Source organism: Lycium barbarum, chromosome 7, assembly GCF_019175385.1.
Source record: "Lycium barbarum isolate Lr01 chromosome 7, ASM1917538v2, whole genome shotgun sequence".
Taxonomy (NCBI): Eukaryota; Viridiplantae; Streptophyta; class Magnoliopsida; order Solanales; family Solanaceae; genus Lycium; species Lycium barbarum.
Window position 1 is genome coordinate 134,307,045 of NC_083343.1, and position 26,426 is coordinate 134,333,470.

At 35.0% G+C, this 26,426-nt stretch overlaps 2 protein-coding genes across 10 annotated transcripts; one reads left to right on the plus strand and one right to left on the minus strand.

Moving 5' to 3' along the window:
• On the minus strand, positions 1-11,161 carry LOC132604614 (casein kinase 1-like protein HD16). Of its 4 annotated transcripts, none has more exons than XM_060318197.1 (16): positions 10,682-11,157; positions 9,345-9,473; positions 9,157-9,230; positions 9,002-9,071; positions 8,098-8,153; positions 7,882-7,953; positions 7,640-7,734; positions 7,485-7,551; positions 7,268-7,397; positions 6,938-7,156; positions 6,712-6,848; positions 4,614-4,788; positions 4,238-4,328; positions 1,748-1,905; positions 608-796; positions 1-332 (listed from the first exon to the last, which is right to left on the minus strand). In XM_060318197.1, the coding sequence occupies exons 1-16, from the start codon at positions 10,766-10,768 to the stop codon at positions 273-275; spliced, it is 1,809 nt and encodes a 602-aa protein (XP_060174180.1). In that variant the 5' UTR covers positions 10,769-11,157; the 3' UTR covers positions 1-272. The 4 variants fall into 4 exon arrangements, with proteins under 4 accessions (XP_060174180.1, XP_060174179.1, XP_060174178.1 ...); XM_060318196.1 differs by lacking the exon at positions 1-332 and adding an exon at positions 459-542 and having other exon boundaries at positions 578-796; positions 9,023-9,071; positions 10,682-11,161; XM_060318195.1 differs by lacking the exon at positions 1-332 and adding an exon at positions 459-542 and having other exon boundaries at positions 578-796; positions 10,682-11,160.
• Positions 11,162-16,719: 5,558 nt separating this feature from the next.
• Positions 16,720-26,135, plus strand: LOC132604615 (PP2A regulatory subunit TAP46-like). Of its 6 annotated transcripts, none has more exons than XM_060318206.1 (7): positions 16,720-16,967; positions 18,641-18,762; positions 23,644-23,731; positions 23,839-23,943; positions 24,065-24,226; positions 24,551-24,664; positions 24,801-24,877. In XM_060318206.1, the coding sequence occupies exons 1-6, from the start codon at positions 16,881-16,883 to the stop codon at positions 24,644-24,646; spliced, it is 660 nt and encodes a 219-aa protein (XP_060174189.1). In that variant the 5' UTR covers positions 16,720-16,880; the 3' UTR covers positions 24,647-24,664; positions 24,801-24,877. The 6 variants fall into 6 exon arrangements, with proteins under 6 accessions (XP_060174189.1, XP_060174188.1, XP_060174184.1 ...); XM_060318201.1 differs by lacking the exons at positions 24,551-24,664; positions 24,801-24,877 and adding exons at positions 25,316-25,576; positions 25,705-26,135 and having other exon boundaries at positions 16,727-16,967; XM_060318202.1 differs by lacking the exons at positions 24,551-24,664; positions 24,801-24,877 and adding exons at positions 25,316-25,576; positions 25,705-26,135 and having other exon boundaries at positions 16,755-16,984.
• Positions 26,136-26,426: the final 291 nt, after the last annotated feature.

Sequence of the window (26,426 nt, forward strand, 5' to 3'; positions counted from 1 at the left end):
TGAAATGAATTGCACTGAACAGAATGGATATGACGGATTCACAAATTTGGAATTTTGTGCTGTTAATGGTATATACATAAGATATAAGAAAGTTTACCAAAAGGCTAGCGCTATTCAAACAAGTTAAACGACGCAAGTGCCACCATAATCAAAATTTCCAATGCATAATAATTGAATCAACCACTTTTTACAATTGACAATGAGAGAAAAAGGAAAAGAACAGCTAAAAAAGGGGTGAACGAAAAACATCCAATGTCAGATTTTGCATCTTCTCATGATACAGTTCGTCCATAGCACAGACAGGAAAGATAAAGATTTTTTGCCCACTTTTCCTGCACAAAAAGGAAAGAAAAAAGCGCATTAAAAAGCAAACACAAAAAAGAAAGAAAAAAGCGCATTAAAAAGCGAATTACTCATTCTCATATAATACATCGGTCACATGTAATAAAGTACCTACATGGAGACTGCAAATATTACTCAAAATGCAACCATGAAAAAATTAGCTGTTTGAAGATATCAAATTCTGTCTGTATGTACCCAAGCTCTTCCAGACATCTCAGCTAAAGCAGATGATAACACATTCCACATCAGAAGTTACATAAATTACCTTGACATGTGTGCTTGGAAACTGAGATGTTCTCAATGTTTCCTGAGTCTCATCGCCAGGCTTTCGTCGAGGCACACTCAGGATAACTGCAGTTTGATCTAATGTAGCAGCTGTTGCTGTAATACGATAACCTTTGTCCCATCGTTTATGAATGCCTTCACTTGGATAAAGAAAATCAAGTTCCACTACCTATCCGGAAAAAGGGAAAGAAAGCAACTTTATCATGAGCTAGTAGTAGTGTATGATAAAACCAAAGGGGGGAAGGGGCATACTGGGGTGCGAGTAGATGATACAAAGTTAGAAGTAGCATCATAGAGGCACATTCGCTTTTGATAAAAATGGGTGGGACAAAAAGTCATGCACCTACTAAAAAGAGTAAACAACACGGAGGTAAGTTTTGTTTAGAAGGATGCATACAAGTTGGAAGTAATTCTATGCTACTTCTGATAGACTTCTCTTTAGTTTCTCTTCAACTCAAAGAGTAGAGTTACTAAAGCGATTATCATAAAATTAAATGTTGAAAGGTAATAATTTGTTCTCAAGTTACCAGTTTTCAAAAAAAGGGGTACTAATTTTTTCTTATAATTTATTAATTGAAAATTGATTATCAATTTTGACATTAAAGTTATCTTTCTCTGGCCTTTTTTAAAATTACATCTAATGATGCTTAATTTGAGGTGCTACAGACTGCCTATACTAGTACTTTTTATTATCAAATAAATAGTAATTGTTATTCCAGCTTGATGTTATAAGCACTAATATGTTTGAAAACTTTCATATATGGATAAATTAGGAGCTTCATTTCGAAGAAACGCTTCACAACTCCCTTTATGTTTAACACGCCCCGTAGGCCGCATCACTCATTGTGCTTTCGCTCAACCATTGAGTAAATACAATTACTCCTTTATTTCCTATGTTTCCTGACATTACTATTTTTCTCTCTAGCAAAATCCCATAATAAATCTCTTATAATTCAACGATCTCTCAATAACTGTCGGAAAACGAAAAAAGATTAAGATATTAATAGTCTCCTCTCTCAAGCCTAGGCTTCTATTGGTGCAATAAAGATACTAATGAAAATAAGATGGAGTGGGCTAGAAGAGATAATCACAAACAAGCAGACAGAGAAAGAGGAACAACCTGGTTACTGACACCTGAATTGCGAGACATAACAACCGCCCACCTACTTCCAGCAGTTGCCATGGAGGTTACATGGAACCCTTCTTTCCACTTCTTGCTTATCCACTTGAACGGGAATGACTCACTTACTTTATAAGACTGCTGACTGAACTGTGTGCCTGCAAATACAAAATAATGACTTTAGCATTCTTCTTTAACAAAGTCCATTACCTAGAACAGGATTCTCATTTTGCCACTGAGACAGGAAAAAATGCCTTCAAACCAGTGTTATTAAAAGCGAAAAGCGCAAAAAAGCTCTAAGGTCAGCTAGGGCTTTACGCGCAAAGCGCAAAATAAAGCGTGAGCTTTAATTAAAAAAGGCGCAATGGTGAAAAAAAAACAAATATATATATGTTTAGTCCAAGACTACTAATAATAAGTATGAACAACAAATATATGGACAAAGAAATTGTAAAAACATTACGATAAAGTGAAATATCAATTATCTAGTGTCACCTCTTCAAGAGAGGCTCATTGTCAAGGAACAGTATGTCTTAGAGCCTTGTTGATGACACTGAAGCGCAAATAAAGCGAGGCGAAGCGCTCAACATGTTTTGAGCCTCGCTTCAGGGCTTAAGCGCGCCTTTGACAACACTGCTTCAAACCATTCAGGTTACAATGTTACTCATTGCGCGTACATGCACACATTCAAGTATACATGTATGCATACACATACACTGCCAGCGTTTGCATGTGTGCGTCACAGATACTGTATGCATTTTATGCATGTCTGTTATGTATAAACATCAGCCAATTATCTCTCGATCCCAAAATGGTGGTACCAAACTGGCACATTCATTCAATAAACTACAACCCCAAATGGAAGATTTCACATGACTGTTTTGATTCTCATCATGATACATTCTTGTATTCTTGTAGTAAGCGGGTGGTCAGTAAACACATTATCGGGAAGGGGAAGCAGGCAATGGATACCGTTCTCGCACCTGAGCCTGCAGTTGGTAGGTCAAATCCCTATGTCCAAGTAATTGAGTTGAAGCTTTGGGCATAGAGCGGAGTGAGCCGGGGGAGAGGAGTAGAGTCCAGAAACATTGAGCCTCAAAATAGAGTTTTTATTCAAATCCCTACTCAACACAGTTCCTTAAAGGAGAATCCAAAGCTGGTTGCTAGGGAAGTAGAGCAACAAAGAGCAAAGCGGAGCATACACAAAGAAATGGTGTAAGCAGAATGGAATAAAATAATACATGCTCCGAGTATTTCTTTCATCTTCTACTACTAGACTTGATCCAGACTGATTGGAGAATAGGAACATGAATTCTAATCTGATATAGAACAATGTTTTATTATCTTAAGACTTAAAGAGACTGAAATTCAAAATCTGACCACTTGAATATTTAAATATTACAATCTTTAGACCGACACTGTAATGAACAAATCTAATATAATGAGTGACAGGCAGAGACATTTAGTAATACCATTACACGAGAAAAGAGTTGTCCTGGCAATAGCTAGTATCTTATCCGTGATAGATCCATATTATAGTCTCATGAGTCAGGTGAGTCAAGTGGAAATTAGAATATCAAGGTTCAAGAAGTAACGAAGTTTAATCAACATGAGAATAATTTTTAAAGGGACAACTAGAAAGGATGGCAGTAGAAGCCATACTCGGCAGTTATATCATGAAACCCAACAAAAGAATTGTATTACAGCTTAATTAAACCATAGGCACAATTCAATAATACATCTAGTTCTCTAGCTTAGTACTACATTATGTTACAGAGAACCACCAAAAGTTATTACAAATATGCATATCAATGCAGACTTTTATGACAAGAACTGGTTAGCTTACTTTATATTTCAAGATAGCAGAATAAGCGACAATAGTCCTGCCATTGGTTCATGAAAGGCCAAAACCTAAGAATGTTTTTTTATAAAGAAAAATAAGACCAAAAAACCTGAGAAAAAAAGAGAGCTTTTGAAGACGCTGAGATGAACTTTGCACAATTGAAACATAGCCTCTTATCTCTTATTTCCTTTTGGTGCCCCCGACAGTTTTCTTTATGTATAGATGATTGGGTGTTGTTCGTAAAGAACGGTCTCCTTTTTTGTAGGTTTTCCACATTTTGCTATACTTCTTGAGTTGTTGTATACGGGTGTTTCCATGCCCACATTATTAATAAAATTTATTACTTCATCAAAAGAAAAATATAAGCACATAAAAATTACATGGGCAAAGGAATTAAAATAATTATAATTAAGTGAAACATTTATTGTTTAGTGTTGCCTCTTCGGGACAAATCTCATTGGTATTAAGGTGTATGCCTTAGCGCCTTGGTGATTGCTCTAAGGTGCCATCTAAGCAAGGCGAAGCGCTCAGCCTGTTTTGCACCTAGCTTTAGGGCTTACGCTAGCCTTTGACAACACTGCAGGTAAAGTGTAATACCAATCAAAATTTAGCACATAGGATCAACCTGCAGAAATTAGAGGACACACCTTTTGACATTACAACAAGAGAGCTTCCATTGGTGACACCAGCAAGAGAACTAATATAATAGTTCTTCTCCCACTGTTCCATAATCCACTCCTGTAATAATGCATTACGATAGCTAATATAGATTAAATATCAGGTTGAAGCAGCAGCGAAGTGCAATAAGAACTATGTTATAACACGCATGGATTTGGCTTCAATACACACAAATTATTATGTGGAAGTATTTGGTAGGGGTACGTGCCGCCTTTTTGGCCAAGTTTTATTGTACTTTGAAAAATATATGCAAGTACCGTACACTAACATCACACTATTTGACATATGTACAATAGCAAATGAAGGATCCATTAGCATAGTGGAATAAACGGAATTCACATTTACCTTGTGCAAGAACAATGGTGATAGCTCATAAACTTGGCTTGTGAAATTAGTTCCAGCATCCATGATAATAGCCCACAAGCCAGAACAAGATGCCACACAACTTATATATAGTCCATCATCGGTCCCTTTCTCCACATGCTCTGCCAACCTTGCATCTGTTACATTATAATGGTACCTAAAAAGAAGCTACATCGCATTACATAGTGCACTCGTGTAAAGAAACTCATGAAGTACATTATCTACAATTACCACCACATACTGAACAGACTAGGACTCTCATCCTTGAAAATCTCTAATTTTCTAGTAACCATATCTAGGCACTTAAAACCGTATAGTGGCAGCCAGTCTTTATCATATTATTTAAAGTTCCATGTGACCTAAATAGCCCAGTAAGTCATATATTTCTCCCAATCATGTTACTTCACACTTCTAGGGCAAATTGTTGTTAAAAGTAGTGAAAACAACCATATTGCTCAAGTTTATGTACCAACTAAATGCAGCACAAGATCATCAAGCTTCTCCACAATGAAATTCATATAAAGATATTCCCGAAATTTTCCAAAGGCAATAAAAACAAAAAATATAGCAGAGAGATAAGTTTATGCAAAGTGATTTTTATTGGAAGTTGAAAGCTAAATTAAACTCATTACACTAAGTCAAGAACAGATGAAGGACGATTCTCAAAATACTACACTCAATCAACTGCGACAAAACAGTGTGCCCCGAAACACTAACTAAATTATCTAGGTTTATAGTTGTTCTTGAAAATCGATAAATGATAATACAACTCTTGGATACATTGACACTATACGAGCAACAGTAGGCTCCTTGATTCTGAAAAGTGTACCAAATTTCCTAATACAACTATCTTTACCTCAGAAAAAGAGGTCCATCTTACGAGTTTACACAACAAGACCGCCCAAGACTCCAAGTGACATAGAAACTACAATATGAACTATTAAAAATCTGCCTCAATTACTTAAAATATATAGCAAGAGCCTAAGCAGCACGTACAAAAAAAAATTAAGGTGGAAAAGATTCCTAATCGCGCAATCTGCAGCACCTTCTGGTTGCTGGATTATCGATATTACAGCCTCTTAATGACTTTTCAGTTTTAAAAAAAAAAAGGCATCTGTGCTGAATAACTTTTCTTTTTTTTTTTTTTGAAGACAGCAATGCTTAGTTCCAAGTACAGCAAAATTTATGCATAAAAACGTCAGTAATTTTTCCAAATACAACAACATACCCAATGTAAACCCACAGGTGGGGTCTAGGGAGGGTAATGTATATGCAGACTTGTGGGGTAAAGAGGTTGTTTCCGATAAAAATTTTCCAAATAACAAACAAATTTAAACGACTTATCAAAACGATATGCATCATCAGCATCTAATCTGCAAATCCAAAAGCAATGACCAGAGTCGTGTTTTAATTCAGAATAAAACATGTCTCCCTGAGCACAGGATCATCAGCCTAAATTAAATTTGCAATAGCAAAATCAATAACCGTCTTTATTCCCCACCACCCATGAGGTGGCTACCCACCCTCCTACTACCAATTTGCATAAAAAAGGGGAATCAAAGAAAATTGTCCAAAGATGTACAATTGAAGATTTTACTACTAAACGAACAACCATTAAAAAAAAAAAATCAATCAGTAAAAGGTACTAACAAGCTGAAACAGATTTGTAAGACTCTCATTGTGCATCATGTGGAGTATTTAGCTAGAAAAGAAGAAGAGATACTTTGAAGAGGAAAAAACAGCATTTATCTGTAGTTAAATCCAATTGTATCCATAGTCTGTTTTGCAAGGAGCATAGGATAGAAAATGTGGAACATCTTTTTTGGACACCATGATGTCAAAGATATAACAAGTTAGGAGTAATTTTCTTTTGTAATGCCTTGCAGTACCCTCTTGGTACTATAACAACATAACTTCTTGGTACTAGCTTAATAAAATTATACTTATACTTACCTTACAAAAGAGAAGGTACTAACACAAAGAAAAATATAGAATATACCGAATAATGTAATTTCAGCACGTAGGACATAATTCAATTGCTTTGCAGAGAAAAGCACATAATATGAAATGAAATCTTCACCTCTGTTTCATGGGCTTTTTGGCGTTGTAAATTGAAATCCACTGTGTTGCAGGAACTCCCATGCGAACCTTCTTTCTAGGCTGCTCTTCATCCTCCTCTTGATTTAATCTCCCCCGCTTTTGGCCAACTTGAAACATCTACAATAATAGCATGATAAGGTTATAGACAGTCAAAATACATAAGCCCGAGTAAATACGCAAAGTTGGTGAGACGTGCAAAACACCACCTTTTGGGCACCATTAGTGTTAATTGGCCTTATTGCAGGATCAGGTCCAAGCAAGCTCCCAAATAAAGAGGTTAACTTTGAATAATTAGGTTCTTCATCAAATTTCAAGTTTATTACTGTATCGAGAAATTCTCTCAGAGGTGGTGGACAGAAGCAGCAAAGCATTTCTGGGGACGTTGACATCTTCTTTTTGCAGACCAAGAATGATTTGTTATCTCCCTATGATGGTCATCAGAACAAAAACTTGTTATTACAGGACGAGCTGGAAGTTGAAAAGAACAACTTGACTCTACTGCAGTTCAAAAATTCGAGAGAAGCTACTACAGATACCTGAAATCCTTGCCATGGCAACCTTCCTCGGTGAAGAAAAATGAGTGTATATGCAAGTGACTCCAGATCATCTCTTCTACTGGCAGTCCTTCCCATGTGCGCATGAGCACTTGCATATCGAACAGTCCCTCTAGAAGTTCATTCACAAAAGGTTGATAAGCAGAACAAGTGGCAGAAACCAAAATTATGGCTAAGGATAACACTACATATAACTGACCTAAACATGTCAGGTCGCTGATCATATACCACATGCGGACCTTTCACAATTTCTCTCCACTTTGTTGCTGTAATTTGGTTGTTAGGAAAACATTAATGGAATACTGAATCTATAATAGCTATGATATTACATTACAGTAAAATAAATGCTCTTACCTAGTCCCAAGTCGACTAGAAACAACCTCTTCTCCTGCAGTGTTGATGGCTGACCAAGCAAAAAGTTCTCTGGCTTTACATCTCCATGCACATAACTGAGGTCGAGAACAACAATCACTAGAAAAGATACTTGGATCCAGCAGGAAAGTTCAAAAGTATTAACATAAATTATGAAACCACCAGCTGGACAACTAGATTGGACATAATAATAGTAGTAGTAACAAGGAGGGAGCATTTCATACCCGTGCGCATGCATTATGTTTAAAATTGTCAGAGATTCAACTGCAATACATGCTACCATTTCTGCAGACATCCTGCAATAGTAGAAAAGCTTAGCGAAGCTCTTACGTTCTATTGCTTGAAGTCCAATTTTACATCTGAATATTCTCTATACAAAGAAAGGTAATGACATGCATGAAAAAAAGAGCCTGCTCAGAAAATAAGCATTAGATACTTACGCCTGCCCAGAGGAATTCCATACATCCCATAAGCTAGGTCCTAGGATGTCCATAACCTGCATAGAACAAATGTGGTCAATAAGTGCATCCTTATGTAATCCCAACACACATAATACACGAACCACTGTCCACATTCTTCAAAATAATCTCAGTAGCAGCACTAACTGCAGGCAAACCAAAGGCTCAATCCAAAACGAGTATCTTATCCAAAAAAATATTTAAAAGAAAGCATCAATCTATCCAAAAGCCTATGCCTATCAAAGAAACTACCTAAGTCACTGTTCAAAAAACCAGTCTTTACTTGTCATTCCTGAAAAGGACACTCAGTAACATACCAACCAGTGAAAAAGAGCACCTGAAGGCCTCCAATGAAACCAAAATAATGCGGGTCAACTACATTAACCTCCCATACAGATTGTCATCATTCAAAAAAACTCCCCCTAGTTCAACATTTCACTGCAGAACCTTCCTTGAGTTCCAAAAATCAACAATTAATTTGACTTTCTGACTCAAAAATCAACTAAGAGCCTGTTTGGATGGGCTTATGCCTATAAGCTGTTTGCAGCTTATAAGCTAAAAAAAATAAGTTGGGGTAGTCTCACTTATTTTTTTTGGCTTATAAGCTGTTTTTAGCTTATAAGCTGCTTTAGATAAGTTAAGTCAATTATTTTTTTGAGCTTATTTTAAGCACAAAATGACTTTAAGCTGGCCAACCAAACACTCAAAAAAGCTGAAAACAGCTTATAAGTAACTTATAAGCAACTTATAAGCCAATCCAAACGGGCTCTAAACCTTTTAAAGCTGTAGTTTGCCAATGTTAATGTTTATGTCAGTTAATATTAATGGCAAAAGCATAATTCTACTGCACATTTAACGGAAAAAAGCATAACTTCACCACACATACCATTACATAATAGTCTCCTACCCTCCCTTTATAATGCACTCTAGGCACTCCATGGCTGCCTCCAACAGTACTGCTCAACAAAACAAGTTTAGTCCAATCAGAATCATATTCCAACATGAGCATCCATTCACTTCAAAAGAGGTCCATATCCATACTTGTAAACTTGCCACTCATTTGGAGGTCCACAGCTACAGCCTTTGCTATTTCTATGCTCAAATTTCAGTGCAACCTGGAGCCAAAAAGATAAACTAGTGAGAGTTAAACCCTTATATTACTTGTGGACAACAAATTGTCTAACATAGAAATGAGGGGGGGAAGGGGAAGGGGACGAGCAAGTACATACCTCAACAGCCCCTTGACCATTTGAAGGTTCATCTCCATCAGAAACACGACGACCCAAAAAGACCTGACCAAAACCACCTTTACCTAACTTCCTTCCAACCTGATAAACTGGCGACATTCCTACTTGCACCTGAAAGTCAAATCCAACCAGAAACAAAAGACAAGTTCACTTTACAGTTTAATCCCTGCTGAATTCATCAAAGTAGAAAATGGTTAACTTTCAATTATAGCAAATCTAAATGCAAGCAATTCAATTCATAAGTGACCTTCATACAAATATGATGCTTCTATATTCACTAATTAGTTTATCGCAATCACGAACTAACTAAAATCAGCACCCTAAAGAATGAGCTCCCAATAAAGTTATACACTTAATCCAGGCCCGGAATCACAGGCTTGTAACTAATATAATAAGAACAAGGAACAAGAGGACGAAATAATACTATGTTTGGATTTTGATGAAAATGATTCCTGATTGAGAAAAGTTTTTCTTTGTCCACTCAGTCCTATAAAAGGACATACTCAATAAAATAACTAACCAGCCTATTCGATACTCACATGTAGGAGGGTTACAATAGGTTGACAGTCATAGTGCAAATAGCCAAACTTTAATGAACCAATGAATACAAATAATTCATTAGATTGCCCCGGCTAGTTACAGAATGAGGCATAGTTAATTAATTTATATTGATTCTCACAACACGTCACATGCCACAACATCAAGATTTATTTGCACCCAAGCTTTTCGTAAATAGGTCAATCAAGTAGGTTAAGAAGTTGGAGATCAAGGTTCCAATATAAAAAAAAAAATGTTAGGTGAATGTCTTCTTACTTGGTACATAGAGTTGCCATGTACCTAGACTGGTAGGAGGTAGCATGTACCAATGGAACAGTTTAATACTCCCTCCGTCCTAATTTATATAACACTATTTCCTTTTTAGTCATTATCAAAAAGAATGACACCTTTCCGTATTTAGTAACACTTTTAACTTTAAACTTCTATTTTACCCTTAATGATTTATAGCCACACATTTGTCCATGGATCGGTTTAGACCACAAGTTTCAAAAGTCTTCATTTCATTCTTAAAACTCCATGCTCAATCAAACGACATCACATAAATTGGGACTGAGGGAGTAATAATAATTAAAATGAGCATGTTTACATTTTGATATGTACAAGAAAACCAAGATATTACAAGCTCAAATCCTCTTTACAACACTACTTACACCCTATGATTGTTGGCTTTAGCATATAAGTTAGCCCAAACACTAATAATAAATGCAAACATGTATACAAGCAGAGACAAAATAAAAGCAACGAAATCGAAAATAACCAACCGTCTTAGGAATAGGCGACGTGTTACCCTCATCTTCATTTCCAGTTCCTTTGTTATTAGCACTTAATCCAGCACTCTCATCCACCATTTCCTCTCTTTTTAAATGTATAATAATATACTCTTAAATCCTTTTTTCTTTTTTCTTTTTTCAGCAACTACTAGTATTCCTTACTCCCAAACTAAACATCATATCTACTTTCACTTAAAATTCAACAAACCCCAATACTCTTAAATTCTTTTTTTTTTCTTTTACCTTAGCAACTACTGGTATTCTTTACTACCAAACTAAACATCATCTCTACTTTCACTTAAATTCAAGAAACCCCAATACACTAATTTGAATTCTTCAACAACTTTTTGATTGAAATACAGCAAAAATTAGAAAATGAATAAATTTGAGGAAAAAAAAAACAAAAGGGATATGGAATTTAGTGAAAGTTAGGGTTTGTTGAACAAATGTACAAAGAAATACTATCAGAAATAAGTGTAGGTGAAAAGGTCGAGATAGAGGCGCGTATTCATTCTTTGTTTGTTTTCTCTTTGGAAATGTTAGTTTTGGTCCACTAACTTTTGTAATTTTGAGTTTGGTCCCTATGGGATGTACGATTCAAAGCACATTGCCCTTAAATATGTTCGGTATGGACGCTTTTTTAAGTGTACTAGTATATATACCCGTGCGATACACAGATCGTTTAAGACAAAAAAAGAGTGGAGAGATATAATAGAAATTTCAAAAATATATTGTTCAAATATCTCTTATTTAGTGTATTAAGCCATTCTATATTTGAAATTTGAATTTCTAATATTAGTCCTTCCATTAAGCTTAGAGAACATATCTTGAAAGTAATCTTCCATAATATATTCTCCCATAATATTCTTTTTCAATACTGGTTTGGATATTCACTAAACAATATGAAAATAATATTTTTTCCTCGCATATTTACTTGAATCTTCATTATTTCTTGCATAATATATACTCTTTCTCATATTATTTGCAATTTCACCAAATTCTTTTCCATGAAATAAACATGTACAAACAAATCTACCACAAATAAAGATTCTTTGATTAAATATTACATTAATTTTTGTCATCAAGTAGGTGAAATCTTGGATCCAACATTTTATTTCCCGCACCCATTGGAATTCCCAAGCACAAAGTAGGAAAATTGAGAATTAGCAAACTTTGTCTAGAACCTAGTTATAAGAGATTAGGCTTGAATAGAATAAACAAAATGGTTCGACGGTCAAAGACATGTTGTCCCCAACGAGGAAAATGACAATCAATAAATCCAAGGACCGTGCATTCATTTCATCTAGATTTAGCTTCTTAATAAGTCCAAGCTCTTTATAATTCTTGCCTTTACATGTAAATCTAAGCATAAATACGTACTTCACTGTTGTCCATAATCTTGATTTATAGTATTGCATTTCTATAGCATTTGAGAAAGGATGAAGGGATAAATGAATTAGAAATCAAATGATCGTTAAGAAACCAAATGTATAAATTAAATTGCCTCAAGATAGCAAAGAGACCCCAGATCGCAAGACATTAACAAATTGAAACTACATTCCATTTCAAAATCAAATTCCAAAAGACTCATAAATATATGAGATGAATGAAAACAGTGATACTTTTTTCGAACATTAAAAAAACATATATTCAAGTTATAGGATCACATATTAATACATGCTATGTACGTGCAATTAGAAATGACTAAACCCTCACCATACTTATACATGCTACATTATCGTTTTTAAAGGAAAGAAGGCAAGATAATTCCTAAATTGTAATATTTATCCTATCTATACATGAATTTAAATTTATTGATTTATTTTCGATACTTTTCTTTCTTCAAATTTATTGTCATGGCTTTTTTGCTCTTGTATTTTTTCAAACATGTTCACTATCATGCTAATTTTTGTTTATCAGCAAATATTTTCATGTTTTCTTTTTCATTTTAGTATAGAAGTCGCTAAGCATTACTATTATTTTACCTTTGGACTTTAATCTAGAACTTACAATTGTAAATATAGCTTTCATAAGATTACGTCTGTCATCTCTTTTTAATTTAATTAACATATAAACTGTGTTTTTAATTTTTAACTTTAGATAAGTAGCAAAGTAGCTTCAAGATAGGGTTAGATTATAAGATTTCCCAACTTATTAATTTTGACTTTATTGATCTAGAATTATTAGCTAGGTAATATTCTCTATTAATTGTTCATGCTTTCTCTTCTTTGTGCCGATGATCTAGACAGTTTGTCTTTTTACAAAAAAAGAAATTAATTGAACTCCATAAAATTGCATAGAATTTCAAAAGAGAAATTTAACTATTAAGAAATTGTAAGGAACCTGCTCCATAGCAAATGTGTCTGCTTTAATGGCTGACTAAGGCATGAAGTAAGTACACAATTCTTCTCTTTTACTCCATGAGCCACCTTCTAGTTCTGTTGTGTCATTGTTGAGTATAGTCAACCACTACCACCATTAAAATGTATTTGACTTTAGTTCGTGCACCTAATTCATTCAAAAGTTAAATGATGTCACAAGAGAAAAAACATGTCAATCAACATTAAGCAAGAATATGAAAAGAAGCATATCATAGATATAAATATGAAACCTTAATTCATCCTAATACAATAAAGAAAAGTAAAAGGAGATTAAAAGCTTTCAAGAAAAAAATAATAGATAATAAGTGACATAAAAATACTCATGGCTAATAAATTAAGCAAACCTTCCAAGGAAAGAGAGAAACTATGCAATATCACCAAAAGATAATCTATAATGTAATTTAACGATCATTCTCATGTGGAAACATACAAAAATAAACAATTTATGACGTTGTATATGATACCACAAATTTTAACAACATTCATATTGAACTTCTGGACCTAATTATGAGAGCGTAAATGCCAGCAATGGTGGGGGCATGCGGCTAGGAAGAACAATGTCCCTCATGCTAGGGTTTCATTAATTTATACAATTGTTTTTCAACACAAAATTCAAATTGAAGATAAGTGGATAATGATAAAGAAGTAAAAAGATATTTATGTTTCAATTCAAATTGTAACAAAATTTAATTTTAAACTCAAATTCATATTGTAGATAAGCAAGGTAATCACAAAAGAATTTAAAAAGATATATATGAATATGGGTCAATTCAAATTTAATTTGAATACGAATTAGTATGTACATAGTATTTTAAAAATATGTAAATCCTTATCTTTGAAAGAATGAAGATGCATAATAACCTAATCTGCATTAATCTTCTTTATGCGGAAATTCGTAAACCTTTACCGACTTTTATCTTTATGAAATTATTTTTAAATTCAAATTAATAAATGAATCATTATCTTCAAATTCAATATTATTAATTTAAACTTATTTTCAGTAATTAAGCATCATTTGCTTATTCATGTATATGTACATATAAAAGTGTACGGATAACTACTACACTTAAATAATATTAAAAAATCTAATGGATATACAGACTCTTATATATAAAAATATATTTAAGTTTTCATTACTTATAATGATAAACTTAGTATAGTTTCCTTCCACCAAATTAGGCTAATCTCTAGGTTTTAAATTTTGAATATAGATTTATTATATTTATCTTTAAATGTCCTTTATTAAGTTAGTATTAAATTGATTAATTTTAAGTTATTACATAACTTAGATGACATTGTCTTAAAATTGCCAAGTGGCTTGTTATTAGCTTGCCACTTGGCTTAACCACATTGCTTGTACCTCTCCTTTTTTATAAATATAGATATTACCATAAAATTGTGGAGTAGCAAACATAACGTATGAGTAATTAAATGGTGGATCGGTTAATAATTCTAAAAACTTGTGAATATGTATAAACAAAGGGATCAAAGACATTTTAAATAATTGATACAAAAATAGCAATGGCACTATACACCCGAAATAATAAAAATTGAAGTTGTTCACAGGTTATGCCTATGAGGTATGACTTTATATATAATCTTTATTCTACATGACATTAAGTTATTCACAAGTTATGATAGATTGCTACGAATCATGTCGGGTAGGTCATAACTTTATTATACATATCTTTAATTTGTTTGCATGTCATTTTACATTGACAAACTTGTAAGATGTGTGATGTCAGACATGGAGTATGATTTTAAGTACAATTGTTATTATATTTATTTTTAAATTATTCGCAAGTGATGTTCGACTGACAAATTTACATTATTCACAAGTCATGATGGATTATATATGACATTAAGTCTTCATTTTACCTATCTTGAAAATGTTAAGTCATATCGAATAGGCAAAATTAATATATGTTGTTTACTTGTTCATAACTTTTGCGGGATTGGTGGTTTGATGGATATAAAGAGAAGATAGCACAAAATGTAAGGGCTTAAATTGATGAAAACGTTCACTATATTTTAACTAAGTTGTTGCATATTTGTAGTTAAGAACTTAATTGGATCAAATATGTCCTTAATGTATGTGTGGAGGTTCATAATTGGCCCCAATTGGTCTTCTAATTATGCTCGATTAGGTTTCGTATGAAATAAGAGCATATTTTGCCAGATTAAGTGACTTTAAATGCATACTTGAAAGCCATTTCGATCTTTTTTCCTTCAATTACAAGTAGGTATGTTTTTTTAAAATAAAGATATATAAACATGCCCTCAAACCTGCCACAGTTTGCAGGTATGCCTTCTAACTTTAGGTTTGCATAAATAGGCACCTCGACTTATCTCCATTTTGTCAATTGAACACTTCAACTTACAAAATGATCATCTAGACACTTCCAAATTTATGTGTCACGTTAACATTTGTGTTTTTACATGTTCAACTTTATACAAGTTGTGGTGCCTACTTATACACACCCAAAGTTAGAGGGCATATTTGACAGTTGAGACCAAGTTTGAGGACCCTGTTTACATATTTTGCCTAAAATAAATTAAGACAACTTTTAATCATTTATTTACATCACAATTTGCATATTTTTTTTGGGAGTATTTTACCTATTGGAATATTTTTAATTTCCTTAAAAAAAATGTTTCCCTCAATGAACAAATCTATATATATCGAGCCGGAGAAAAGGACATAAATGGTCTCTTAACTATGAGAGTAGGTTCAAAATAGTCCCTTAACTATGCACTTAACAATTTTGTTCCTTTAAGTTTACAACAAGTTAATAAAAATGGTCCCTCAACTATGAGGGTTGGTTAAAAATAGTCCCTTAAGTATGCGCTTAACAGTTTTGGTCCTTTAAGTTGGCCAAAAGTTAACACTTTTAATCTCTGACAAAATATTCATCGAACTCTGTCTGTTAGATTTAATGAGAACTATGAAAAAAAGGAACGAGAACTCACATTTAGAGGTACACATTACTAAAAAAAAGTCATCTAGTGATTCTTTAAAAAAAAAAAAACCCGCACAATTTTCCTCGAAAATAACCGACGGACGTCTGTTGGTTTTCGTAAAAAATAATAAAAACTAAAAAAAATTAAAAAAAAGTGTCCCTTGATTTTATCCATCGATTTTCGTCCATCGTTTTTTCGCTTGTTTTTAGTAGTGTCAATTTTTGTAATTTTTGCTATTTCTAATTTATTTATAAGGTCTGGTGTATTTTACTTAACCGATAGACTCTCTCAGTTTTAATCGACATAGTCCTCGGTCTTTGTGTTCCGAGACACAATTTTCTAACATTATCAAGGATGTTGTTTTTTTCCTTGGTTATTCCCTGTAACCGACTGGCATCCGTTGGTTTTATCCCGAGATATTTGACATTTTCTTTAGTAATATGTACCACTAAATGTGAGTTCTCACTAATTTTTTCATAATTCTCGTCAAATTTGAAAAATAGAGTTCGATGAATATTTTGTCGGAGACTAAAAATGTTAGCTTTTTGCCAACTTAAAGGAACAAAACTGTTAAGTGCATACTTAAAGAGACTAGTTTTAACCAATCCGCATAGCGGAGGAACCATTTTTATTAACTTATGACAAACTTAAATGACGAAAACTGATAAGTTAAAGGGACTATTTTGAACAGACGCTCATAGTTAGAACCATTTACTATCGAGCGAGGCCCATGCCATTTGCAGAACACCGTCGAACCGAAACAAAATTTCACTGCAAAAAATTGAAATCGAAAATCCAATCTTTAATTGTTAGGGTTTTATTTTAGTTGCGATTTGGAAGGTTAAGAAATGGGGGAACTGAAGATGTCTTTGCCAACTTTGTTCGAACAAGCTCGAAATATTCATACTATTGCATCCGAATCCACCCTTGATCAGGTTATTTTTTACTACTGGTGGGTTCAATTTATTTGTCTTACTTTCTTTTTATGGCAAATCTTTAATTCCAACTTTAATAGTACAAGATTAAAGGGCATTTTGATATATTCTACATATCTTTACTTTCTTAAGCTCTGTGTCAAGTTAAAACTAGACAAACAAATTGAAACAAATCCAGTATATTAGCAGTAATTGCAGTTGCACACACTTTGTCGAACTCGAACTATTTATTTGTGGACAAAAGGGTATGTGTGTATCTAAAGAATGAATTTTGTGCCATTTTTTTTTTAATAGAGGAATACTACTAAAATAATGATTGTTTTTGTTCCTTATGATTTTGTTAGTATTTTTTTTTTTTTGGATGATTTTGTTAGTATTTGTAGTATAGGCGGATCCAGCATACTAGCAGTAATTGCACTTGCAGACTCTATCTCGAACTCGAACTGTATATTTGTGGATAAAAGCATATCTATGCATCCAAAGAATGAATTTTGTGCCATTTTCCCTTCGTTTATAGCGTAATACTACTAAAAGAATGATCTCTGTTTTTTTTTTTAAACTGTTACCTTCTCAAAAAAAAAAAAGAATGATCTTTGTTTTTGTATATTTTATAGTATTTGTATTAGAGGTGGATCCAACATACTAGCAGTAATTGCACTTTGGACACACTTTGTCTAGCTCGAACCATATATTTGTAGACAAAAATGAATTTTGTGTCTTTTTGAGAAAGTTAAGGATTTTATAAACAGAGCTCAAAGATTGTGCCAAAAAATAAATGCAAACACAGTTCCTTTAAACACTAATGTAGGAAGTTGAGAAAATTTAACAAGTTAAGCACCAGTAAACTTTTGTTTTTTATTGCGGAATGCTACTAAAAGAATGATCTTATAGTATTTGTATTTGAGGTGGATCCAACGTACTAGCACTAATTGCACTTCCATACGCTATGTCGAGCTTGAACTATATCTTTGTAGACAAAAGCATATATATATATATATGTGTGTGTGTGTGTGTGTGTGTGTGTCCAAAGAATGAATTTTGTGCCATTTTTCCTTCTTTGATAGCGGAATGCTACTAAATGAATGATTTTTTTTTCCGTATGATTTTATTAGTATTTGTATTAGAGGTGGATCCACCATAGCAGCAGTAATTGCACTTGCACACTCTTTGTCGAGCTTGAACTATATATTTGTAGACAAAAGCATATGTGTGTATCTAAAGAATGAATTTTGTGTCTTTTTGAGAAGGTTAAGGATTTTATAAACAGAGCTCAGAGATTGTGCAAAAAATTACATACAGACACAGCTCCTTTACACATTACTGTAGGAAGCTTCGAAAATCTAACATGAATTTTAACGTATTTGTATCTGTGGCAGATCTAGCATAGAGGCAGCGGTTGCACTTTCACACAAACACATAGTATTTAGAGATATATCCATATGTATTTATCAGACTGTGCACTTACTGGTTTCAATTTTGGCACAAAATAATGTATTTGTATCAGCATAGCGGCTGTGGTTGCACTTGCACTTACTCTCTCGAGCTTGGAGAGAGAGTGTGTGTGTATATATATATATTTGACAGAACTTTTGGAGCTATATGTGTATATAGTAGGTTGTGCATCTGCTAGTTGAGTCACGTCTAATTTGTTTTGTGCTGGTTGTGGATGCTAGGACCTTGTCAGGAAAGGTTGTGAGCTTTTGAGACAGTGCGAGGAAATGGTCAGTAAATTAGGGTTGTTCTCGCTCAATGAGACAAAAGATGATATCAGCACTGCTAATCTGAAATATATCCTGGTAAGTAGTTTCCATAAGTAAATATTCCTCTCGTAGTCGATAATTTATCATATTAGCTTCGTTTGGTATCCTCAGTGGTTGGATGGAAAAGTTGGATTCCCTTCCCTAATTTATTTTATTCTAATTGGAAGAAAAGAGCTACTGCTTTCCTTTTTGGTAATTGTATCCAATTATTAAGTAGAAGACTGGATGACCTATGTGCATTCATTTTTGGTTGGAGACATTGTTTTAGTAGTTATGAAAGCAAATATGTTATCCTATTATTGACTTTGCTGTCCCTTTTTGTGGAAAATTGTTATTGCTATTGTTGTCATTTAGTGCATGAATTAGTTTTATTCTATCTTATTTCATATTTTGGTAGTATAGGTAATATCGTTACAAGACTTTTTTTTTTTTGAAGTAATTGATTCTATTCAAGGCATCCAGAAGATGCAAAGTAGTTACAAAAGATTGAGCACAAGAATGTCAGCTCTAGTACATAACTAGAGAGCAAACAAAATCTAAAAGGCTATCAGGGGAATAAAAAGGCCCACCTATGTAAATAAAAAAGACATTTAGCTTTGAGCATAGTTTGACTAGTTGAAAGACCATCAAAGCATCTACTATTCCTTTCATTCCATATAGTCCAAAATATGGCAGCTGGTATCATCTTCCAAATCTTCTTGATGGTGTCGTCAACTTTCCATTGGCTCCAGCTTTCAAAAACTTCGCTGATAGTGTTTGGCATTACCCATTTGAGTCAAAAAAAGGTGAGGAACATATGCCATAGATCTGTTGCAGCTGAGCACTGCAGGAAAAGATGGCTGTGGGTTTCTGATTCTCTATTACACATGTAGCACCTGTTCACCATCTGAAATGTCCTCCTTGCCAGATTGTCCCGTGTTAGGCAGTCTCATTTACTGTTGTCCAACTGAAGCAAACAACTTCGAATGGGAGTTTGACCTTCCAGATTAGCTTCCTAGGCCAGTTGTCAGTGATGGCATTCTGCACCATTTCCAACTTGTACGCTGCCTTCACTGTGAACTTGCCCCCATCTGAGTGACCCCAACAAAACTGATCTGTTGCATTGTCATTGCTTGTGAATCCATTGAGAGTTTGTAAGAGTGTGAACAAATCCTCTAATTCCCAGTCTTGCAAGTTTCTTCTGAAGGTTAGATTCCAGAAATTCTCATCTCTATATTGCTATACTGTTGCATCTGGCTCCCTAGCTATTTGGAACAAGGCAAGGAAATCACTCTTTGGAGGGGTGTTTCCCAGCCACCTGTCCTTCCAAACCAGATGATGATTTTGTGAGAATTCACCCCAAAGTCTGCTTATGCTCTTCCACACTCTTACTCCATGTGTGCCAGTTACCTGTTTAGTACACCAATGATTTTGGAATCCATGTTTAGCCCTGACCACTTCTTTCCATAGGCTCTGGTCCTCTTGTGTGTATCTCCACAACCACTTCATTAGCAGGCATTTATTGTGCTTTGCTGGTCCTTGATGCCTAATCCTCCTTGGTGTTTTGGCAACATCACAGTATCCCAATTGACTAGATGAAATTTGTGCTCAGTGCTGTTTCCTTACCAAAGAAAATTCCCTCTGATTTGATCTAGTTGCTCCAGAACTTTACTCGGTATAGGAAAAAGTGACATGGAATAGGTTGAAATGCTGCTGAGCACACTGTTGATTAGGGTCAGTCTACCACCCATTGAAAGGTAATTTATTTGCCAGGATGGAAGCTTCTTCTCAAACTTTTCTATGATTCCACTCCAAATGTTGAGGATTTGAATTTAGCCCCAAGAGGAAGACCTAGGTAAGTGGTTGGGAAAGATCCAATATTGCAACCTAGAATCTCTGCCATTTCCTCCAAATTGTTCACCACATTAACAGGGTACATGATGCTTTTCAGCATGTTAATGTGGAGACCTGAAAGAGCTTCAAAAATAAACAGAGTTAGATTCAAAAAGAGCACCTGATTCCTGTCTGCCCCACAGAAAATCAGTGTGTCATCTGCATAGAGCAAATGAGAGATGCTAACAGGATTGACTCTTCCCACATCAAAATCGTTGATCCATTGCAACTGCTTGGCCTTGTCAAGGATTCTACTTAACCCCTCCGTTGCTAAAATAAAGAGGAAAGGTGAGAGTGGATCTCCCTGCCTTAGTCCTCTTTGAGGTGAGAAAAAACCAACTGGACTACTATTTATGAGAATGGAATACTTCACTATTGAGGTATTGAACTTGATCCATTTTATCCATCTTTCACCAAAATCCATCTACCTGAGGATGGAAATGAGATAGGACCAGTTCAATTTATCAAAAGCTTTTTCAACATCCAGTTTGCATAGTAAACCAGCACCTCCTTGTTTCATCTGCCAGTCAAGTACTTCGTTTGTAATTAAAGATGCATTCTGTTGATTTAAAACAAGCTTCTCCATAACCTTCTTTAACCTTTCTGTCAGAACCTTTGCTATAATTTTGTAAACACTTCCAATCAAGCTGATTGGCCTGTAATCCCTGAGTTCCACTGCCCCTTTCTTTTTAGGGATTAGAGCAATGAAAGATGCATTGAAGGATCTCACCATCCAGCAATGTTGGTGATAATGGTTCATGGCTGCAATGAAGTCCAGCTTGATGAAATCCCATGCCTTCTGAAAGAATGCCATTGTATATCCATTAGGACCAAGTGCTTTGTCAGGAGCACTAGAGTCAATGGCTGCTTTGATTTCTTCCTCCCCAAAAGGTTGCTCCAAATCTTTCTTTTCCTCTTTCAGAAATGGTGTTAATGGTCTCAAAGCTAACAGTTGGTCTCCAACCTTCATGTTCTGTGTACAAGTTCTCAAAGAAGTCCAGTGTCTTCTTTTTTATTTGCTTCTTGTCTCCTATGATGGCATTTTCCACCATAAGCCTGTCCATACAGTTGCGTCTCCTGTTTGAGCTAGCAATCTTATGAAAGATCTTGTTTGAGTTAGCAATCTTGTGAAAGAATTTAGTATTCGTATCTCCTTCTTTAAGCCAAAGGCATCTTGACTTCGGCCTCCATGAAATCTCCTCTGCTTTTGCCAATTGTTGGATTTGTATCCTCAAATTAATCATTTGGTTAGCCTCTATATGATTCATTTGCCTTCCTTCTGTAGACTGCTCAAGAGCTGTTAAATCTTCCAATGCTTTGGACTTTCTGGTTTCCACCTTACCAAACTCCAATTTGTTCCAGTTGGCGATATCTTTTTTCAGGCATTAGCATAAAATCAGCCCTGCCATTGAAGCTATAACTTTGCCACCAGTTCTTCATTTTTTCTATAAATCCATCAGCTTGCAGCCACATATTCTCAAATTTGAAGTATGAAGGAGTTGCATCCCAGTCCCTATTCTCCGATAGTGTTGGCCTGTGATCAGAAATCACCCTAGGCATTGCTATTTGCTTCACTACTCTGAATGTGTCATTCCATTCTTGTGAGATTAGGAATCTGTCAATCCTGGAAGCTTGTAATCTATTCTCCCCTAATTCGTAATCAGTTTTCTGGTTAGTAAAATTCGCCGTAGAAGTCAAATAATGAGGCAAAATGGATAGAAGATTTATATAAAAGTTGCAACTAGTTTTGGATTAAGGCATAGTTAATTGAATGTGTAATTGACTGACTGATTAAAAGTTGCAGCAACAATGCATGTCAAAAGGTTCTATAGTAAAGTGTGTTGTTGTGTTCTCTAAAACCGAGTCCAGACACGCATATTTTTTATTTTATTATTTTTTTTGGGTCCAAACAACAACTATCACTTCTTCAATTCCAAACTGGTTAGGTTCAGCTATATGAACCCTAAATACTCAATCCACTCCATTTGGACCAGTGTTATCAAAGGCGCGCTTAAGCCCTGAAGCGAGGCTCAAAACATGTTAAGCGCTTCGCCTCGCTTTATGTGCGCTTCAGTGTCGTCATCAAGGCTCTAAGACATACTTTTCCTTGCCAATGAGCCTCTCTTGAGGAGGTGACACTAGATGATTGATATTTCACTTTATCTTAATATTTTTACAATTTCTTTGTCCATATATTTGTTATTCATGCTTATTATTATTAATCTTGGACTGAACATATATATATATATTTGTATTTTTACACCATTGCGCTTTTTTTCATTAAAGCCCACGCTTTATATGCGCTTCGCGCTTAAAGCCCCAGCTGACCTTAGAGTTTTTTTCGCGCTTTTCGCTTTTGATAACACTGATTTGGACTAGTTTCACCCAAATATTGTAATCAGGACAAATTAGAGATTTTCACTCAAGGGTGTCTAGACATGGTGTCTAGACATTCTTAAAAAAAGAAAAATACAGAGGATATCTATATTTTATTGTTTTTCAACCAAGCTAGGAACACAAATTTTATCCATCTATACATAGCCTTATAAAGTCCTAACTCCTAAATGATAAGCGGTTTCAACTTCCTGAGCAACCGTATGAATGCCTTATTGTCAAGCATCATATTTTTGGTTTCTTTATTTTTATTCTGCTATATTTTCCACTGAGGATCTTTCCCTTCATCTCATCTTATCAGATCTAGTTTTTTGTTGTTGCAAACAAAAAAGGATTTGATTCTTGAGCATGCTAGAGATGTTTAATATGAAATTAAATTTTGATTCTTGAGCATGCTAGAGATGTTTAATATGAAATTAAATCCTATTTCAGGCAGTTGATTGGCGTTCAAACATGGGAAGAATACGTAATGAGCAAGCTAGATATGTGTAGTAATTAGCATCAAGTTCATGCACATCTATGACTTTGGGGAATAACTAGAAAGAATTGACTTTGTCAATAAGTAGTAGACCTTGAAAACTCATGACGCATGGATATCTCTCAATAGAAGAGAAACTTGGTATGTGGAAGCTAATGTTCGATTGTGTCAGGGTGCCTTACTATCTTGCCGAGCTAGCAGAAAAAATTGCAGAAGATGACAGGATAAAAGTACTTAAGACTTCACAGGCCAAGTTAAAGGTAAAATTGTTGTGAGCTTATAACATGCAATACCTTTATGTTTTAAGCCAAAAGGGAGGATGAATGTTTAGTGACATCTTCTCATTTAATTTTGGCAATTTCTCTAGGAATTCATTTCTTTTTGTGAGACAATGGAGCTTGTTCCTGAAGAGGAGATGGAGACATCTAAACAAGGGGGAGCTGATACTGCTCTAGATCGTAGAGCTAAGAAGGTAGGTGGGAATCGACTTTCAGTTGGAATTGCTGTCTGTGAATGTTACTATTAGGTTTCTTTCTTTTCATTCTCGTTCTTGGATGGATAATTAATTTACTTAATGCATAATGTTATGAAAGATTGCTCGGTTCAAACGCCAAAGAGCTGCTGAGTCAAAACTACTTGAATTGAAGGAGCGGAAGGAGCGTCGTGGGCGATCAACTAAAGCATCTGCACTGTCTACTCCTGTCGAGACTGGAGATGATGATGTGTTGGATGATGATGGCGAAGAAGAACGGGAGGTTAGAAAACATTCCTGTTTATGTCATGTGCATGAGCACTGTCACATCTTCTTTATATGTTTGTTTTATTCTATGTTGCAACTTCTATCACATTGCCTGCTTTTTTATGCCAAGTCATGCATACTGTTCATGTGACTAATCAGAGACTTCGAGAAACTGGTTAGTCATAAGATAAAGGATCTCATATAAGTTTGAGAATGTTGCTCACTATAAAGTAGTCATTTGGCTATGCTCTCTTCTTATTTTATAGCTGTTGTAAGTGGTGGTCATATACTGGTGTTTGCTGATTCGGTATTCATGGATTGTTGGTGTGCATTTGCATAGGCATTCATCTTTTTCATCTTGGGTTTGCCTGCAAGAAGAGCCTATGATCACAATTCGATTCTAATATCCTCAAAGAATTTTCTGAAGAATCCATGATGCAACCTACCACATTTTGTATGTGATTTCTTTAAGAAATAATGATTTATCCTATAGATGTCATTTAACGTGTTCAATTCAACTACCTAAAATACATATTTCCAGTTTGTAATGTAAAATTTGCTGTTGCCTTCTTTTGGTTATTTAAACTCAGACTTTGGTTGCCACTTCCATAAAGTATCTGATTATTGGGAACTATTGACATCACATGCATGGCTTACAACCATCTCCTTGGCCCTCAGTAAGGTTAGCCCAGATATTCTGAGTTTGTGGCAGTACTTTTACTTTTTATTTCTTTTGTATGTCCATTACCTTTCCTTTATCATCCTTCAACTGCCCTACAGGCTTTGATCTGCTTGAAATGCTGAACAAAGAGGAAGAAATGCTATCTGCTATTAAGGAAAAGCAGCTTTATTATTAAACCAACTTATTAGGTTGATTGGCATTCTTCTTAGGGTTTGTTTGTAATTGTGATGTGTTAGCCTCTGTTCTGTAATAACAACTTGAATTTATGTGTTCAACCTGCGTTTTCAGCTTGAAATAACATTAATTGCAACGCTGTTCTTTTCCAACTCTGAACTTTCTGACTTAATACGGTGCCATTTTAGGACAGACTCTAGTATTGTTGTCTATCTTATATTTTTGCATCATGGCATGCTACTTGTGCAGGACGGGGAGAGAGAATTTTCTCAGCTGATACTTGATGAACGCACCAAAGTAGTAGAAACTTGGCACCGTGATGCTGCTGCTCGAGCCCACTACACAAAACCTGCAGTACCTATCACCTGTGCTACTTTCGCTCAAGATGTCATAGAGGGAAGGGCTCAGGTTTCACAGGCGCATGAACATAAACACCAACCCTTAATTTTTGGACCAGCAAGTCTTGTTGGTAGGAACCCAACAAGCGAACGGGAAAAAATAGCAGCACAGGTTTTTCAGCCTCATTATAGCTACTTTCTTTTTAACCAACAACTAACATGCCCAGTGATCTGAAGTAGCAAAATAAATAAATAAGTTCCGAGGAACTCAATCATAACATCTTCATTTCAAAACTCTAGATTACCAACCATGAGCATAGAGGAAGCTGGACTAACGGAGATGAACATGATGAACGAATGGCAAGAGAGGACTGTGAAATTCATGGAAGAAGCAAATTCTTCATGGCACAGGGATGCCCCAAAGTCAAGGCCAGGTGAAGAGGATGAAGAAGATGATGACGCTGCTCAAGACAAGGCAAGAGCATGGGATGACTGGAAAGATGATAACCCCCGTGGTGCTGGCAACAAGAAACTCACTCCTTGTGGTTAAGGAAGCAGTTGTTGCGGAGCTGGAGTATCCAATACAGTTAAGTGCTGCAATATTTGAAGAAGCCATTCTGAACTAGACTTCCTGTTAGTTGTCCCATTTAAGATAAGACAACAATGACAAGAACATTAAAGAAATGAATGTTTCATTCAGTTACTGAGTGTGAATGAACCTCGTTGAACAACATGTTCGTCGCGCAGTGGTCAACAAAACTGGTAGCCTAAAACCAAAATATATCATAAGACACAAAAAAAGCATACATGTCTTTGATCTAGTGGTGAGAGTGCAACATGATGTATGAATTAGGCGCACGTCATGGTATTGAACTCTAACCTAGTACAACGTTTGTATATGGTATTAAGTGAAAATGGTAAAGGAGTGGACCCATATTCATCTAGTTTTGCCTAAAGGATTTCTTAGTTAAAAAAGATGAGACACAAAAGAACTTGCTTTCGGATGTATGAATCAATAAAAT

Bases quoted from the DNA above. Each gene is read 5' to 3' on its own strand.
- LOC132604614 (XM_060318195.1), bottom strand. From the start codon at position 10,768: ATGGTGGATGAGAGTGCTGGATTAAGTGCTAATAACAAAGGAACTGGA. The intron at 9,474-10,681 runs GTTGGTTATTTT...TTTGACTTTCAG, and splicing joins CGTCGCCTATTCCTAAGACG to GTGCAAGTAGGAATGTCGCC. The intron at 7,954-8,097 runs GTAAGTATCTAA...CTACTATTGCAG, and splicing joins TGGAATTCCTCTGGGCAGGC to GATGTCTGCAGAAATGGTAG.
- LOC132604615 (XM_060318201.1), top strand. From the start codon at position 16,881: ATGGGGGAACTGAAGATGTCTTTGCCAACTTTGTTCGAACAAGCTCGA. The intron at 23,944-24,064 runs GTAGGTGGGAAT...ATGTTATGAAAG, and splicing joins TAGATCGTAGAGCTAAGAAG to ATTGCTCGGTTCAAACGCCA. The intron at 25,577-25,704 runs GTTTTTCAGCCT...TCAAAACTCTAG, and splicing joins GGGAAAAAATAGCAGCACAG to ATTACCAACCATGAGCATAG.